The 18,022-nt window shown below is 42.9% G+C and overlaps 1 protein-coding gene across 4 annotated transcripts in view; it reads right to left on the bottom strand.

Moving 5' to 3' along the window:
* PCSK5 (proprotein convertase subtilisin/kexin type 5) overlaps window positions 1-18,022 on the bottom strand; it is a 327,119-nt gene that overhangs the window by 287,457 nt on the left and 21,640 nt on the right. For 3 of the 4 annotated variants that reach the window (XM_025178860.2, XM_075931729.1, XM_075931730.1), the window contains exon 2: window positions 1,158-1,262. The exons of the other annotated variant lie outside the window; for it this stretch is intronic. In XM_025178860.2, the coding sequence (XP_025034645.2) occupies window positions 1,158-1,262 (105 nt within the window). The remainder of the gene's footprint in view (window positions 1-1,157; window positions 1,263-18,022) is intronic. 4 annotated transcript variants of the gene reach the window in all.

The following is an 18,022-nucleotide window of genomic DNA, read 5'->3' as shown; positions in this document are numbered from 1 at the left end:
TTTGGGTTCTATACCAATATAATTTAAAAAATCAAATCAAGAAATTCATAGTTATGATCTGTTCAATAGTAGTATTTTATGGGACTGATTTTCAGATGTGACCAAAATCTACTTGGCGCAGCAAAAGGTCCTCAGGGAAGTGGTTATGTCTCCCTGACTCTTTGCTCAGTTCTGCCTTAGCCCTTCCCCACATTTTTCTCAAGGCACCTCTAATCTGACAATGTTGCTAGTGGTCCACAGAGGCCCATCCAGCAGCTGAGTATAACCAGAATGATTGTGCTAAGTGGAGTCACTGTGTAACAAAGTCAGCTACACTAGGTCTGTGCCCACAGAAGACTCATGTGTACTGGGGAAGTTGCTAAGAAGATGCAAAGGGTTTCCACTCCATTTGTGCTACCACCTATGCAGGAGGGAGCACTTGGTATTTGTTTGATAGATCTGAGTATTCGTGGACTCGTGGATTCGTTTGGGGGAGAAATTACAAAACTGCTTGAATTAGGGGCTTGAAATAAAAAAGCATTCCCAGCCACAATTATAAGATAAAATATTATGCAATGCTATAACAGAATGGCCAGTGTTACCCAATGTCAGTTACCCAATATCTAAAAGTTACTAAGACTAAACATTTGATATAGAGTGAGAAGTGACATTTCAAATAAAAAAGGCCTCTTCATATAAAATCAGGAAGAAGGATTAATTAAAAGGAACATGGAATAGAGTGTACAAATCTCAATTCCCTTATTACCATAACTGATCATAAAAGGTCCCCCCAAAAATACCACCAAACCATGGGGATATCATCCTACCTTGCACATTTTTCATTGGCAAAGGCAGCTGACACTTAGAAAACAGCAGCCTGTTAAAGTTATCTTGGGAGTTTAAGCTAGGAAGGCATGGCAGAAAGATTAATACATTAACAAAATTCTTACAGTGCATCTCCCCAAAGAACAACCTTGGACATTATGTTCTGAGGATAACACATCAGTTAATAACATGGTATTTGTTTTTGTTTCATCTTAATGTACCTTGGTGAACAGATAGTATATCAGCTCTTGTAATGCTAGCTATCAGCCAGGCAAATGTCTCCTGGTATGACATTTCAAATTAAAAATGCAGAAGCTTTTGCCTCTGATGCTTGTCTAGCTAGATTTTCTTACCTTTGGTTCCATTGAAATGAAGCTGTGGGTACCTCTACTTGAGAGAACTGACCTTTTAATTGTTTTACTATGGTAGAAGTGGTAGTAATCCTTTAGTGCTCCAATCTGTGGGGAGGAAGAGACAGGGGAGGAATAGAGAGAAAGAGAGAGATTTAATTTATGAAAAGCAGTTTTCTGTTTTTCATTTTTTAAAGGACTATAAATTATGCAATTTCCTGCTGTGCTGAAACGTTACTTGAACCTCAGTGATCATCTTTCAAAAGAAGGACATATGATATGAAATGGATGGCGTGTCCTTGAGGCAGCAACTGCAAAACCAACTATTATAATTGAGCTGCTTAGCCTGTCTGTATCTACCTTTTTAATGTTTAATTTATATGCAGCATTTTAAGTAATTCTATATCAATTTATATCCAAAGTGTCTGCACATGGCAAGTATAAAAATCATGTTAATAGTTTTAATAATGGTTATTAAAAAGCATTCCATCTAGTTTGCTCAAGGAAACGTACAGTAAAATGCATGATAGGTTATTTATGTCATTAACTTACCCCCAAAAAAGTCATAAGCATCAGGCCATTCACAAGGAATATAAATATATGATTTTGGGAGAGATTCGGGGAGGAGTAATGTCAGAACTTGTAATCAATTACAGAAGTGCTTATTTAAGCTATGGGCAACTTCTCAGTAACAGAATTGAAATTATTTTGTATCCATCACTTCAGTATAGTCTGGCAATGTTATTATTTTATCCAGCACCAATCTTTGTAATAACAGATGTTAATAATTAATAACAGTAGTATATGGGCTAGCCAAGCTTTTAAGACATAATTTACACTCATCCACACACACACCCAACATCTTTGCCTTCCCTAAGCATTTTAAAATTTGGCTTTCAAAATATGCCATAACAGTTGTAAATCTTACAGAAAGATCCTTTACTTGAATTAGTAGAGAGTTCAGATCTCCTTTTTTGGCTTATTTTTAACAATATTTATTAAAATTGTAAACACTCAAATTGACCTTAGAAAGAAAATCTGGCTTATTTTTGAAGGAAAATCTGAATGAAATAATGAAAGATGGTGGAAGAATAATTATCTAACCTCATGGATTCTGTGTCTAAGTTAATAGCCCATCATAAAGACAAGCACATAGTAAATAACTCAAGTGTTCAACCTTAAAGGAAGGTTCTAAAAGAACAGGCAGGAGAATACTATGCAGCTCCAAGGAACTGTATAGTTAACCTGAAGTCTAGTCTCTGACTTGTGCTTCCTACAAGACAACGTGGAACACTTCATCACCTTGTCACCAGAGAGATGTAAATTAGACATACCGAAATTGCTAATGAAGCGGGGATTTAAATATCCTGTGCTTCATTAGAATAAAAATGGCCACTACTTTTTGCTGATGTGGCAATTTGCCGGTAAAAAGCGGCAGTCTAGATAGGAATTGGTCGGCAAGGAAAGCCTTTTCCAAATGGATCCTTTATGCCTCATGCAACGAGGTTTACAGGATCGGTCAGAAAAGGCTTTCCTTGCCAACCGATCCCTGTCTAGACTGCAGCTTTTTTATGGCAAATTGCCGCATCGGCAAAAAGTGGTGGACATTTTTATTCTAATGAAACAAGGGATATTTAAATCCCCGCTTCATTAGCAATTTCGGTATGTCTAATTTACAGAGGGTTGTAGTCTAGACATACCCTCATTGTCTATACTGCCTTTGCCTCTTTCCCAGGATATGCATCTGCTGAGGCACAAATGAGCCATTAGAGACAAGTGCTGTAAAGCTGAGCCCATGTCTTCCAAGCACCATCACTTTTCAAATAATTATTACTACAGTAGTCAGAAATCCATAGATTGGATTAATAAATACTAGTGGAATCAAAGAAGCCCAAATTCTGGAAATGGAATTTGATTCATAGTCAGTGAGAACCAGTGCCTTCTCATAGTACAACAGTAGTGTATTAACATTTTATTATCCTTCTGTACCTTAATGGGAATTTACTTAGACCCTCCAAATCCTTAGACCATTTATAGAATGCACAACCATGGAAACACAGTGCAATAAATCTCGTTGCTATGAAAGTCCTTGTTAAATTGTTGTGAACCTTTAACTTCCTGGTATTAGACAAAAACTCTCCGATGGAAAGAAACACTGAGGGTATGTCTACACTACCCCGCTAGTTCGAACTAGCGGGGTAATGTAGGCATACTGCACTTGCAAATGAAGCCCAGGATTTGAATTTCCCGGGCTTCATTTGCATAAGCGGGGAGCAGCCATTTTTAAATCCCCGCTGCTTCGAACCCCGTGTAGCACGTGGAACGAGGTGTACCGGTAGTTCGGAATAGGAATCCTAGTCTGAACTACCTAGTTCGAGCCCCGTGTAGCCGCGCTACACGGGGTTCGAAGCAGCAGGGATTTAAAAATGGCGGCTCCCCGCTTATGCAAATGAAGCCTGGGAAATTCAAATCCCGGGCTTCATTTGCAAGTGCGGTATGCCTACATTACCCTCCTAGTTCGAACTAGGAGGGTAGTGTAGACATACCCATAGAGAGACTGACAACAGACCTAGCCACCTTCTAGGCTGCTGGTAATTTAGTAACTTTATCCTTGGGAAATTTTTACAATCTGGTGATTATCTTGAAAGTCCTGTTTTGTTTTGTTTTTTAAATGAAGTGGAGAAACATTCCTGGGAAATTGCTTGGTCAAGGGCCAATGGGGGAAAACTGATTTGCTCTCCCTGGAAATGAAAGCTACCATGGGAAGTAGTGGACATTTCTTTTTAAGTATTAAGTCTAATGAAGGATGAGAACATATTCCAGAAAGGCTAGTTCTGAAACCCTGAAAGAGAGAACCACATGTAACACATAAGCGTACACATTCCTCTCTGGTATGATTAGGATGACTTGCCTGCTTTATTACAAATGAGAATCTGAGTACACTTTGAAGAAGTTAACCAACCCTCTGTCATTACTGTGGAACAACAGCAAAACCTCTGCTTTAGTTCATGAAACGCATTTTCCCTTAGGCAGCTTTAACTTTGAAAGTAGCATAAGGATAACTCAGGACACGGTGACTCAGTTCCTCTACCTAATTGAACCTTGGAGTGTCTGCAGAAAGCTTGTGATGAATGATAAACAACATAGTGTGTGTATTACACACATTCACCACACCATTTTGCATGGCTAGGCTCAGAAACAATTGAACATTTCCATTGATCATATAGAGCAGCACCTGAAGGTTTCTTGCCTCTTTGATAAAGGGAAATAGAAAACTTTCCCTGGTGGGTAGGGGACTTATCCATCAGTTTCTGTAGAATGTAAAGTTACATTTAAACTCAAAGTTTATACCCCTTCCGGTTGCAAACAACCTTCTAACTGTGAGCTGAATGGGATCTGTGATACACTGCAGACCTTCTGACTCTGTGGACAGATATCCTTAGGACAGAATTTCCCTGGCCATTGCAAGGGAATTAGGAAGGGAAGGAGGATTACCCACCTTCTAAATTCTGCATCAGTGACCAAGACAACTGGCAGTCCCTGTTAGCTCTGTGCAGCCTAAGACACACAAAAATCAAAGCTATGCAGAAGGTGGAAGTTCCATTGCATGAAAGAATTGGGAATTTTGAAATCTGGCTTGGCTCCAAATCAGAGCAAACATTGAAAATTTCAAAATTCTTTGAAGGACGGTTCAGGATAAAAGGGTTTTGGGTCATTCACAACGTATTGTTTAGAGTCAAATTTTTTTAAAAGAGTTGGTATTAATTTCTAATTATAATTGTATACTATATAAATTATACATAAAGCATGGAGGAGCTCCCTTCCCCACTGGCCCCTCCCCAGACTAAACTCACCAAGAGAAAAAAGGCTTCACAATGCTAAACAACAGAGCAGCTTGTGCCCTTCCTTCTGCACTGTGGATCTTGGAAAAGCAATGCATGTCATGCAGGTCCTGATTCTGTCCCTAGCTCTCCTGGGAGAGGGGGGTGAAGCTCTGCAGTGCTACTTAGCCTATGGTCTGTACAATTTGCACAATCCAGCCACATAGCAACCTTCCCAAGGTGTAAATCCTGACTCCAGCTCATATTCTAAGCAGGCAGACCATGCAATAGGCATGTCAAAAGTAGGCTCTGCATTTCTTGCCTTCTGTCACTTTGGGGGAGGCGGGAGGGTATTGCTGATAGTTCTGCAGAGTGATGGATCCACAAGACTAGCACAGGAATAAGGTTGCCGGGTGTCCGGATTTGAACCAGACAGTCCAGTATTTGAGCTTTCATTTCGAGAAACAATTTGAGAAAATATAAATGAGAAAATATAAATGTCCGGTATTTTCTAAATAAGATGTAATGTAGATTGTGATGTAATGTCAAGTGTGTCCGGTATTTTCATTGAAACCATCTGGCAACCCTACGCAGGAATAGCAGCCCTGGATGGACTGTGGAGCTGCCAGGAAATTCAACTGTAGAGCAGCGATGGGCAACCTAGGCCAGTGAGTGGGCCGCATGATAAAGGCCCTCCTTTATCTCAGTGGGGCAAGATAGTTGCAACCAAGATGGTCTCCTGGGGTAGGATAGTTTTCCTAACTGTGCTTGCATACCTAAAATTTGCAAGGTGTGCAGACTGAACCATAGCAGCACTTTATTTGGATGCAGAGGGAGCCCATGGCTCTCACAGACAATACTGTGTGCGTTCAGAATGCACGTCACTTCACATGTATGTCACTTTAGCAAGAATCAGGAGGGGAAAAAAATACACAGACTGAAACCAGTAGAATCTGGCAACCCTGCACATGGGCAACAATAAATAAACTGTCTTGTAGGCCACACACAGAACCCTGATCGGCCCCTTCTGGCTGCATGTTGCCTATCACGGCTGTAGAGTAAGCTATGGATTAATTATTCCGAAACCTCCTCTACTTCTTCAGAGAATGCCCATTTACTCTGATTTCGGGCTGGACAGGGGGAATCTTTCCCCATGATGTACTATGTTCTACAAGGTATTAGGCCCCATGTCATTTTCCCACAGTGTGGTACATTTAAAGAGGTCCCTGCTTTCAATGTTACAGTTTCAGGTACCAAGCTGCAGATCAATTAGTAAAGAATGTAAATAGAAGAGCTAGAGAAGACATAGGTACAGGAAATTATTCAAGCTGAAATTCCAGTGATGAAGAGCAGGCTTCTTTCCAAAGCTCCCTGCTACTCCCATTGGTCTTACAGACCATCCTCCTGCTCCTGAAGAGTAAATAAGATTAGATTATTTCAGTCGGCCATGATTAGAACAACATAACCTCCCTGTACTGGTATTGCTGGGGACTCTGGTCTTGTTCTTCATTGAAGCAGCCAGTTGAAACCACTGCGGCAGTCGGTCAGTTTGAGACAGAGGCTGTTATTTTGTCTTTATACACAAAACCATGACTACATCACAAGCTTTGGTCGAGAACAGGCCTGGGCAAAATCCAGCCCGTGGGCCACATCTGGCCCACCAAACCACCAGATCCAGCCTGTGGAGGCAGCGGGGAGCCTCAGGCAGCCTCCCCTGCTTGTTCTGCAGCCCCAAGCGCCATGCAGAAACACGGCTGCAGGGCTCCATTTAGGTTTTAAAACTAGAGGGGAAGGAGGAAGTAGGAGCTGCCCCGCCCCCAGCATATTCCCATTGGCCGGTTTCTGGCAGAAACCAGCTAATGGGAGCTGCATGTTAGAATAACAGGCAGCTAAAAAGAATCACACCTACTCTCCTTCGCTCAGTTATTCATGAAGGACCTGGCCAGGCAGGCAGGCTGGCTGGGAAACATTTTAAGTTCTGCAGGCAGGTAGGCTACTTTGGCAGCTGCCAAGTAAGTCTCTTGGCCACAGCCTGCTTCTGGCACCCCAGCCCTTTCCTGCCCTAACTCCCTGCCCTCCCACACTCAACATACCCAAACCCTCTGTCCTCCTCTTACACCCATACCCCCTCCCAGATCTGGCACCCCAATCTCCTGCCCCAGATCACAATCCTCTCCTTTCCTAGGTCACATCCCAATCCCTTGCACTCCAGTCCCCTGCCCTAGGTCACAACCACCTGCTTCATCCCAACTCCTTCCCAGACTCCAGTCCCCCTCCAGCACCCAAGTCCATTACCCCAAGCTCCCTTCCGCACCCAACCTCCATCCCAGACCTCACATCTCCATTAATATCATGGAAGAGTGCAGCCCTCGACCACTTTCCAAAATCTTGGAGTGGTCCCCTGTCAAAAATTATTGCCCACCCCAGTCAAGAAGTTTTGTTATGTATATGTTAACAAATTGCTTGTGCATATGCAACCCTCCATCATCCAGCACACTGTCTTGTGGGATGCTTTGGCAATGTATATTGGAACTGAAATGAGTCATGTGGTAGTGGCGGGGAGCAAGTGGTCAGCTTCATGTAGCAGATTCCATCCAATAATTTGTCATCCATAGCCCATAATTGTTATGCCTTTTTAAAAAAAAATCCCATGAACCTGCGCAACCCTACTCACTGTCCATCCTGTCTGACAGAAGCCTGCAGCCTGAACAGCTCTGCACTATTGTTAGTGGTGTTGCAACCACCGGAAACAAGATCCTCTGATAGTTGCAAAGCAGTAAGAAGAACCAAGTGATCAGGGAACATGATGATACGTTGGAGGACTGATTGTTGTGGGACACTGTGACAACCAGTTCAAAGCTGTTGGTGGAGCTCAAGGAGAAGCTGCAGATGATGGAGTACTGCTTCTGGGCCCGATAAACAAGCACGGACTGGTGGGATCACATTGTAATGCAGGCTCGAGATCAGTGTTCCCTGTAACCCATGTGCTTACGCAGCTGCTCTGGACATGTTTCAAATGCCACCCAGCTGGTTAGCAGAGGGCCCACTGTTGAGTTTTCTGTTTCTACTTGTGGTGCACATTCATCCATGCCTCGGTACACATAAAAATTATTCTGCACATCAAAGATGAAAGTAACCGGGTGCACCTAGGTGTGCAGGTCCAACAAGAGCTGGCTGAGGCAAAAACCAGCAGGGAGCTATTTAAAAAGCTGGCAGGTACCTGAGTTGCAATCGTACAGTACCCGTAAGAAATTTTAAGTTACTTTCAGTGCTGCTGCACATGGATAGAGAAAATCAGCACATGGATGGAAAAGTTTAGAGGAACACTGCTTTGGATGATGAGCAGTGGTTTCAGAACTTACGGATGTAACATTCCTGGAACTGTGTGCCAAGATTGCCCCAGGCCACCAGTGCAAGAACATTAACATGAGAGCTGCACTCTCAATGGAGAAGCAAGTGGTGATCACACTGTGGAAACTTGCAGTGCTGGATTGCTGGTGGTCAGTGGAAATCATTTTGGGAGTTGGAAAATCCAATGTAGGGATTATTGTCATGCAAATATGCATGGTTGTTCACCATCTCCTCACACACAGGACTGTAGCTCTTGGCAATGTGCAGGATGTAGTGGACAGATTTGCAGCGGTCAGGTTCCCAAGCTGTGGTAGAGTGATAGACATATATCCTTATTTTGGCCTCAGTTCAGCTTGTTATAGAACACATCAGTTGACAAAGCTATGCAAGCACCGATGGATCACCAGGAATGCTTTGCTGACAGATTGTTGGCATGCTAGGGAAGGTGTATAAATAATGCTTCCATCTTTAAGAACACAGGATGTTCAGAACACCATAAAAAGGGGACCTTTTTTCCTGACTGGTGGATTAGTACTGGCAATGTTGAAATGCCAGTAGTGATCCTGAGGGCCTGAGCCTGTTCTTTGCTCCTGTGACTCATGACATTCTATAAATATATTAGAAGGAAGACCAAGGACAGGGTAGGCCCACTGCTCAGTGAGGAGGGAGAAACAGTAACAGGAAACTTGGAAATGGCAAAGGTGCTTAATTACTTCTTTGGTTCGGTCTTCATCGAGAAGTCTGATGATGAAGGAATGCCTAACATAATGAATGCTTGTGGGAAGGGGATAGGTTTAGAAGACAAAATAAAAAAAAGAACAAGTTAAAAATCACTTAGAAAAGTTAGACGTCTGCAAGTCACCAGGGCATGATGAAATGCTTCCTAGAAAACTCAAGGAGCTGATAGAGGAGGCATCTGAGCCTTTAGCTATCATCTTTGAAAAATCATGGAAGACAGGAGAGATTCCAGAAGACTGGAAAAGGGCAAATATAGTGCCCATCTATAAAAAGGGAAATAAGAACAACCCAGGAAACACAGTTTAACTTCTGTGCCAGGAAAGATAATGGAGCAAGTAATTAAAAAATTCATCTGCAAACACCTGGAAGATAATAAGGTGATAAGTCACAGCCAGCATGGATTTGTAAAGAACAAATCATGTCAAACCAATCTGATAGCTTTCTTTGATAGGATAATGAGTCTTGTGGATAAGGGAGAAGCGGTGGACGTGGTATACCTAGACTTTAGTAAGGCTTTTGATATGGTCTTGCATGATCTTATCAATAAACTAGGCAAATACAGCTTAGATGGGGCTATTATAAGGTGGGTGCATAACTGGCTGGATAGCCAGTCTTAGGGTATGTCTACACCATCACCCTAGTTAGGGTGGAACGAGGTGTACCGGTAGTTCGGAATAGGAAGCCTAGTCCGAACTACCTAGTCCGTGCCGCGTGTAGCCGTGGGCACGGAGTCCGAACTAGTGGACATTTAAAAATGGCGGCGCCCGGCAATATACAAATGAAGCCCGGGAAATTCAAATCCCGGGCTTCATTTGCAACTCCGGTTGCCTACATTAACCACCCTAGTTCGAACTAGGGTGGTAGTGTAGACATACCCTTAGAGAGTAGTTATTAATGCTTCACAATCATGCTAGAAGGGCATAACAAGGGGGGTTCCACACGGGTCTGTTTTGGGACTGGTTCTGTTCAATATCTTCATCAACAATTTAGATATTGGCATAGATAGTATGCTTATTAAGTTTGCAGATGATACCAAGCTGGGAGGGATAGGGTCATAATTCAAAATGATCTGGACAAAGTGGAGAAATGATCTGAGGTAAATAGGATGAAGTTTAATAAGGAGAAATGCAAAGTATTCCACTTAGGAGGGAACAATCAGTCTCACACATACAGAGCGGGAAGAGACTGTCTAGGAAGGAGTACTGGAGAAAGGGACCTACGGGTCATAGTCGACCACAAGCTAAATATGAGTCAACAGTGTGACGCTGTTGCAGAAAAAGGGATTCATTAACAGGAATCTTACGAGCAAGACACAAGAAGTCATTCTTCCATTCTACTCTGTGCTGATTAGGCCTCAGTTGGAGTATTGTGTCCCATTCTGGGTATCGCATTTCAAGAAAGATGTCGAGAAATTAGAGAAGGTCCAGACAAGAGCAACAAGAATGATTAAAGATCTAGAGAACGTGACATATTAAGGAAGACTGAAAAAACTGGGCTTGTTTAGTTTGGAAAGGAGAAGACTGAGAGGGGACATGATAGTGGTTTTCAGATATCTAAAAAGGTGTCATAAGGAGGAGGAAGAAAAATTGTTTTCCTTGGCCTCTAAGGATAGGACAAGAAGCAATGGGCTTAAACTGTAGCAAGGTAGGTTTAGGTTGGACATTAGGAAAAACTTCCTGTCAGGGTGGTTAAACACAGGAATAAGTTGCCTAGGGAGGTTGTGGAATCTCCATCTCTAAAGATATTGAAGAGCAGGTTAGATAGACATCTATCAGGGATGGTCTAGATGGTACTGGGTCTGCCATGAGGGCAGGGGACTGGACTTGATGACTTCTTGAGGTCCCTTCCAGTTCTAGTGTTCTTTGATTCTATGAAGCTGTGCACTGGCTGCCTTGAGAGCAGGAAGAAAAGATTCAGCTACCAGCTCAGCTGAATGCACTTTTGGTAGATTGAAGGGACACTGGCATTGTTTACTCATGACGGTGGTTCTCAGTGGCAAAAAAAATCCCACAAGTGATATCTACCTGCTCTGTCCTGCATAAACTGTGTGAAGTAGAGGGCAAAAAGTTGCCAGAGTAGTGGTAGCTGTCTACTGAGTTTGACCAGTTGGACATGCAGGCTGTGTCTAGACTGCATCCCTTTTGCGGAAAAGGGATGCAGATGAGACACATCGCAATTGCAAATGAAGCGGGGATTTAAATCTCCCCCATGTCATTTGCATGAACATGGCTGCCGCTTTTTTCCGGCTCGAGGCTTAAAATCAGGAATAAGGGATCTTTCGGAAAAGGCTTTATTTTCCAAAAGATCCCCGTCTAGACTGGCGCTTTTGCCACCAAAGCCCCGAGCCGGAAAAAAGCAGCAGCCATGTTCATGCAAATGAAGCGGGGGAGATTTAAATCCCCGCTTCATTTTCAATTGCGATGTGTCTAATCTACATCCCTTTTCCGCAAAAGGGATGCAGTCTAGACACAGCCCAAGGTTATTATAAGAGCTCAATGCAAAGCTATATGGCTCAGGGAGGCTGTGAAAGCACTTCAGCAGTGAGTCACAGTAATGCATTGTGGGGTACTGTGCTATACCCTGGTCCTGCCATTCTGGGGCCTTTTAGGAATTTTGTGGTGCTTGCTGTAATGCTATGATTATCACATTGTGTTGGTCGCAGATCCTGTGAATTGTATCACATTGTGCTTTCAGAATGTCTAGGCACTATGCAGCATACGTTATGAACTAATAAAGATTAATTATTTTCTCAATAATAGAATTTTATTCAGTAACAAAATAGTGCAAAGAAAAATCTGTGAAACTTAAAAGCAAATACATTATATAATAAATTAATGGAACAGAACTTAACAAGTGGAGAAAAAAACATTCATATCCTCTTTGCTTACACATACAAACATGGATTTCACAGGTCAGTGTATATGAAGCTGTGACTGTCCTTAAAGTCCCCTAGGCTGGCGTGGTGGGAGTCAGGATACAACGTCTCATGCAACATGGAATGGTTGGGAGGTGCTGTAATGGAGTTCTCTGTGAATTGTAAAGGGAGAACAACCTACAGGAGTCCACCCATAGGTCCACAGAGTCTGCAGCATCTGTGTTTGCTACATGAGAAGCTCCATTATGTCCTGGTGCATCTCTTTCTTCTTTTCCTATTGAAACTCCTAGGCCTTCCCCTGTCCACTCTTTCCTTCTCCAGGCTATCTGCATTGTTTACCTCCAGGCACTGGCTTGAAAGTTCTTACTGAACATATCATCCTGAGTGCTCTTCTTTCTCCTTATCTGGCTTGGGCATTCTGTGGCTGTGGAGGGGTGGACCTTTCAAGGCTTCAAAGGCAGCAGCTGCAGATAAAACATAGAGGTACCATTGTCAGCATAGCCACAATGGAAAGCAAGTGAAGATTCAAACTCTCTTCCTTTGCTCCCCTGAGGTTTTAATCAAGATGTGCCTATTCACACTTCCGCTTCAGCATGCTTCTGCATGGTGCCAGTCAAGGCACTAGACATGCTGAGGGTGAAGGAAATGAGGAGGCTATTGCTCCGTTGCATAAAACTATGAATATAGGACAATGGCACTCAATATTGGCACCATTTTCTACAGGAGGGTAAGAGAGAACAGATGCTACCGGCATCCCAAAGCTGCCCAGGCCCATGTGCTGCTAATTTGTCTACTGCAATGGTGCCTGCTGAAGTTATTGCTGACTGGCATGGGAAAGTGTCCTACGATGAAGGAAGAAATAAGGCTGCCACCTCTTGAAACCTTCAGGAGAAGATTGCAGACAGCTCCCTGAAAGTTTCCTTGAGAATGCTTAAGAGGATTCAAGGGACAGCGCTGTGTACACAAACAAACGGCTCCACATGATTCCCCTTGCTGAACTCCACAGGGGAATGAAAGGCAGGTGACAACACTGCCTCCCTTTGTTGTACATCCTCTAGTACATCAATGAAAAGTGAGAGATGAGGCCTATTAACTTGGGGATGCCCCCATTTATAATGGGAAATAAATGTACATGCTTACCTGAGGATGCTTCCCCTGCATCAAGCTTGCCCAGGCTCAACTGCCATGGAGTCTCAAACTGGTCCTGCCTCTGGCACAGCTGGACCCCCCACCCTGCTCAGTCACATATTTCCCATCGTCCTCCTCTTCCTCCTCGCTGTCCAAACCAGTGGACTGGGATTCCAGCTCCTCAGTGATATTCAGGGTGGTCTGCTGAGTGGCAGAATATGGCATGCAGCTTTTTGTAAAAATGGCACATCTGTTGAGCAGCACCAGACTGACTTTTTGCCCTCCTTGGCCTTCTGATATGCTTAAGAGAGTTTCTTTGTTTTCATGTGGCATGGCTGCTGATCCCTGTCCTACCCCTTTTTCCGCATCCCCCATGCAGTGTGCTTATAGATGTCCATGTTTCTATGGCTGATCTGTAGCTGTGCTTGCACAGCCTTTTCTATACTGCAACCCCAGGAGAGCCAATGTCTCCTGTTTACTCCAAGCACAAGCAGCTGGCCTGATCAGCTGGGCAGTAACACACAACACTGGAGGCCCAGTTGCTAGGTGTGCTCACCAAGCTAGACAATCAGGAAAAGGCATTTAATAGATTCACAGGGTCTTTAAAAGGGAGTCTTCGATTCTCCAGGACCCTTAGGAAGTGGAGTTCATAATTGTAACCAGAGTGGTCAGTGTTGGGCATTGTGAGATAGCTATTGGAGAAGTGTTAGGGTCAGCATAAATAATGAAATGTCTACCTTCTTATCACAAAAACCTCAGTAAATTGATGATGGCTCCACACTGCTTGGGTAGGTGGTATTACTGAATTACTGTAATGGCAGGAGACAAATTTAAGTACAGACACATGCATAACTAGGTCGACATGAGATGTCTATCTGACTTTGTAGTGTAGTCCAGGCCTAATAGTTGGGCTAAACTGGCATTCTTTGGTGCCAATGCATCTCTCTCCCCTTTCCCCTTTCAGGATAGCACTCCAGATTGGTAGGGGACAAGTATGTTTACACAACATTGCAAAAATTAGTGCCTCTGAACACTAACAGCTCAGTATTTGCCAAAGATCAGAGTTTAACTTCACTGGCATTCTTTCACATTCCATTACTGAAGTATGCAGATGCTATGGTAATGAACCCTTCTTCTATCCCCACAAAATGTCAATATATGAGAAACAATAAAATAAAATAAAATAAAATAAAATAAAATAAAATAAAATAAAATAAAATAAAGGCCAAGATTTTCAGAACTGGCTAGTGATTTTGGTTGCCCAACTTGCAACATTTTAAAGGTATCTTATTTTCAAAGCATGGGTACTTAGTACGGTCTTACTTGCGCCTGCTGTTCAGCTCCTACCCCTCATCCTCGAAATCTAGAGGTGGCCTGCAGAGACAGGAGTGGAAAGAGGGGCAGTTCTTGGAGTGCAGACCCTCCCTCTGTTTTTTAATCATTTATGTTGTCGTTTGAGATCATGTTTTCACTGCTAAAGAAGGTGTGCTTTTTAACCTCAGGGGGTATGTCTACACTACCCCGCTAGTTCGAACTAGCGGGGGTAATGTAGTCATCCGCACTTGCAAATGAAGTCTGGGATTTGAATTTCCCGGGCTTCATTTGCATGAAGCCGGCCGGTGCCATTTTTAAATGCCGGCTAGTTCGAACCCCATGCCGCGTGGCTACATGTGGCACGGAGTAGCTAGTTCGGATTAGGAAGCGGCACGGAAGCCTAATCCGAACTAGCTACTCTGTGCCGCGTGTAGGTGCGTGGCATTTAAAAATGGCGCCGGCCAGCTTCATGCAAATGAAGCCCGGGAAATTCAAATCCCGGGCTTCATTTGCAAGTGCGGATGTCTACATTACCCCCGCTAGTTCGAACTAGCGGGGTAGTGTAGACATACCCAGGGTGACTAATGAGTGTCAGCTGCTCCAAAGTGAACACACAGTTGAAGAGGAGGCATTTTAGTTTTATTCTGAGAGAAACTCACAAAGGGCAGGCCTATATACCATTCCCTGGGGTTGACACTGTATCATCTCCCTCATGGTGAGATGAAAGTGCCTTGTCTTCACTGTGTTTTTACCTCAAGGCAGCTCACACACATTATTTATTGAGAGACAAAAATACACCTTTTTTCAGTGAAGACAGGGCTGAGCAGCATAGTGGTCACTTCCCTGATTCCTTAACCGCAAAAGCAGTCTTGTGTTCCCCTTGGGGAACAGCTGTTTGGGAATCAGTAATTTAGATTATAGTAGTTGGTGTTCCCTTACATTTTTTTCTGGGTCTCATAGGTTCAAATTAAGGTCGGTCATAACTCTTAATTCTAGACAAAAATATCTGCCCCTCAGATAAAAAAGCATTGCTGTGAATGCTTTTCTTCAGTTTCTGAAGAGAACCTGGTCCTCGAGACAAAGAAGTTCAGCCAACTAGTAACACAGACAGGTGGGTGATTCCTTTCTGAACTACCTGTGCATGAATAAAACTAAAAAGATTTAATTACTGCATCCTGTTGTTACAATAGGCACATCACTATTTCTGTTTGAAATAAACCAGTTTTCCCCCTAAAAACATAGCAAGTCCTTTATCTCTAAAATTCCCTCTTCTTTTTTTAAACACAGAAAAAACACCTTATTGAAGTAATGAATGCCACTGCTGACTTCCTTTGCAGCTTTGAGCAATTTTCTGCTGTATTTCAACTGTTTGCATGGAGAAATTTTGCACAGGCACTTACATGGTACAGGAAAGATGCAATTTTGTTTTTCAATCAGATGTCCAAAATGAAAAACTGAGCTATTATCCTAAAATAGCTCTGCATTATGTTCTTTCATGTCTAACTGTTATTACTATTGTTTACATACTGTTGCATTTTGCTTTAAAAATCCCACAAAAACCTTAGCATGTTAAGTACTTCCATAGAAAAAACAAAATAAACTCTCTAGTCTTTTAACTTTTTATATGTGCCTTTGCTAACAAGACAAAATGACCAACAAAAGTCCCAACTGCAATTACTGTTTTTTGCCTCTGTTCTATTTCAATATCAAGGCTGAGATTTTCAAAGTCACTGCCTTAGTGTTAATATGAATTGAGCATTTAAATCCATTAAGAAGCTTTAAAATATTCAACCCCCAAAATTAATTAGAAGTAACAGCAATGCAGACACAACATGTTAGAAAATATACAGTTTTAAAGGACTCCTGAAATTAAAAAAAAATCTAATAGAAATAATTTGCATAAGATTACATACTGCATTTTGTATAACACCTATATAATCAAAGTTTCTCTATACTGTTCCGCCTGGAATGAGTCATATTCCAAAATATATTTACCAATATAAAGATATGTCAGTTTTTCTCTAAGCTATGTAGCAGACTAATAATTAACTACCTTAGTAAAGCTCAGTGTAATTGGACAAAACTTTATGTATCAATAGATGATGCAAATACAAAAAGAATGTACCATTATACACAGAAAGAAATGTTGTAAATGAACTTGTGTCTGGTGGGTCTCTCATATTTCAATGTTACTATGGAAACCATATTCAACATTTAAAATTACATGATGAAAGGAGAATGGCTGAGAAACATTTAGCAACATGTAATGCTTTTGTATCATCAAAAGAAATAAAATATTTTGATACTTAGAGTGTAGTCTTCCTATTAGTATAACTCTTAAGTGAGCAGTCTTTCAAAAAATGAGAAAGGATTCAATGATAAAAGAGGTCAGAATTTCCAGGGAACACTGTAATCTTTTAAAAGGATGACCTTAAAAAAGATCAGAAATGCATCAATAGTTTCATATTCATATGGGTTTAATCACACAGAATTATTCATTAAAAGCACCCTTCTAAACAGGATGAACAATCCTTCAAAAGAGGATTGTGGCAGCTTTTTGGGATTATATGTTTATTTAAATCCAGTGGATTTCAATCTGAAGTTCTTCTCTCCTTATAAATGAGGTTGCAGAGGAGGGGGCGGTTAACTGGTTGTTTTAAATAAAACTACTTAGAGATTTTAATTGACTACAATTAATTGCATCCAGTGCAATTTCCTTCAAAACATTCCAAGAGAATTAATATTCACAGGAGGCCAAATCCTGAGCACCTCTTCCAGGGAAACTTCCAATAAAGTCAATAGGAGATTGCCAGACTAAATAAAAGGTAAGGGTTATTTGGTCTCTTAATTTACATGACTGTACAATGAAAAAAAGGCCCCAGGGACAGGGAGAACTGCAAGTCTCTTCAGTACCACAAAAGAATAAGGAGCCTGGATAGGATGGGCCCTTGGCCTCACCTTCCTCTATCACAGCATGTGAAATGTGGGAGTGCTGTACTTCAGGAAGGGGGGAGGACCAGCCAATGGATGCTTTCTGCACATCTTGAGAAAGAATGCCTGCTAATGTTTGCCTAGAAGCAATGTGACACCACACCACTTCAATGCAGGACTATGCCAGTACAGGCTCAAGTAAAAACTCAGTAAGGACCTCAAAACTGGCCCTTATTGGAGTCAAGTACAGGCAGTCCCCGAGTTACGCAGATCCAACTTATGTCGGATCCGCAGTTACGAACGGGGATTTTCTCGCCCCGGAGGACTGGAGTGGCGGGACGCCTGGTCCTGCCGCCCGCCTCCTCCGGGGTGAGAAAAGCTGCTCCCCGTCTCCCTGGTCTGCTGGGGGAGCCAGCAGACCAGGGAGACGGGGAGCAAAGCGGCGGAGGACCCGGGGCCGGACCCGCGGCCGCTTCCAGCTGATCTGGAAGTGGCCGCGGGTCCGTCCCCGGGTCCTCCGTCGCTTTGCTCAGCGTCTCCCTGGTCTGCAGACCAGGGAGACGCTGAGCAAAGCCGCGGAGGACCCGGGCCGGACCGCGGCGCTGATCTGGAAGCGCCGCAGTCCGGCCCGAGTCCTCTGCCACTTTGCTCTGCATCTCCCTGGTCTTCTGGGGGGGGGGGGGGGGACGCAGCTAGTGCCCCCCCCCCAG

Source organism: Pelodiscus sinensis, chromosome 6, assembly GCF_049634645.1.
Source record: "Pelodiscus sinensis isolate JC-2024 chromosome 6, ASM4963464v1, whole genome shotgun sequence".
In the NCBI taxonomy this organism is placed as follows: Eukaryota; Metazoa; Chordata; order Testudines; family Trionychidae; genus Pelodiscus; species Pelodiscus sinensis.
Note: the sequence above shows the minus strand (reverse complement) of the source record. Positions and strands in the feature narration are given on the sequence as shown.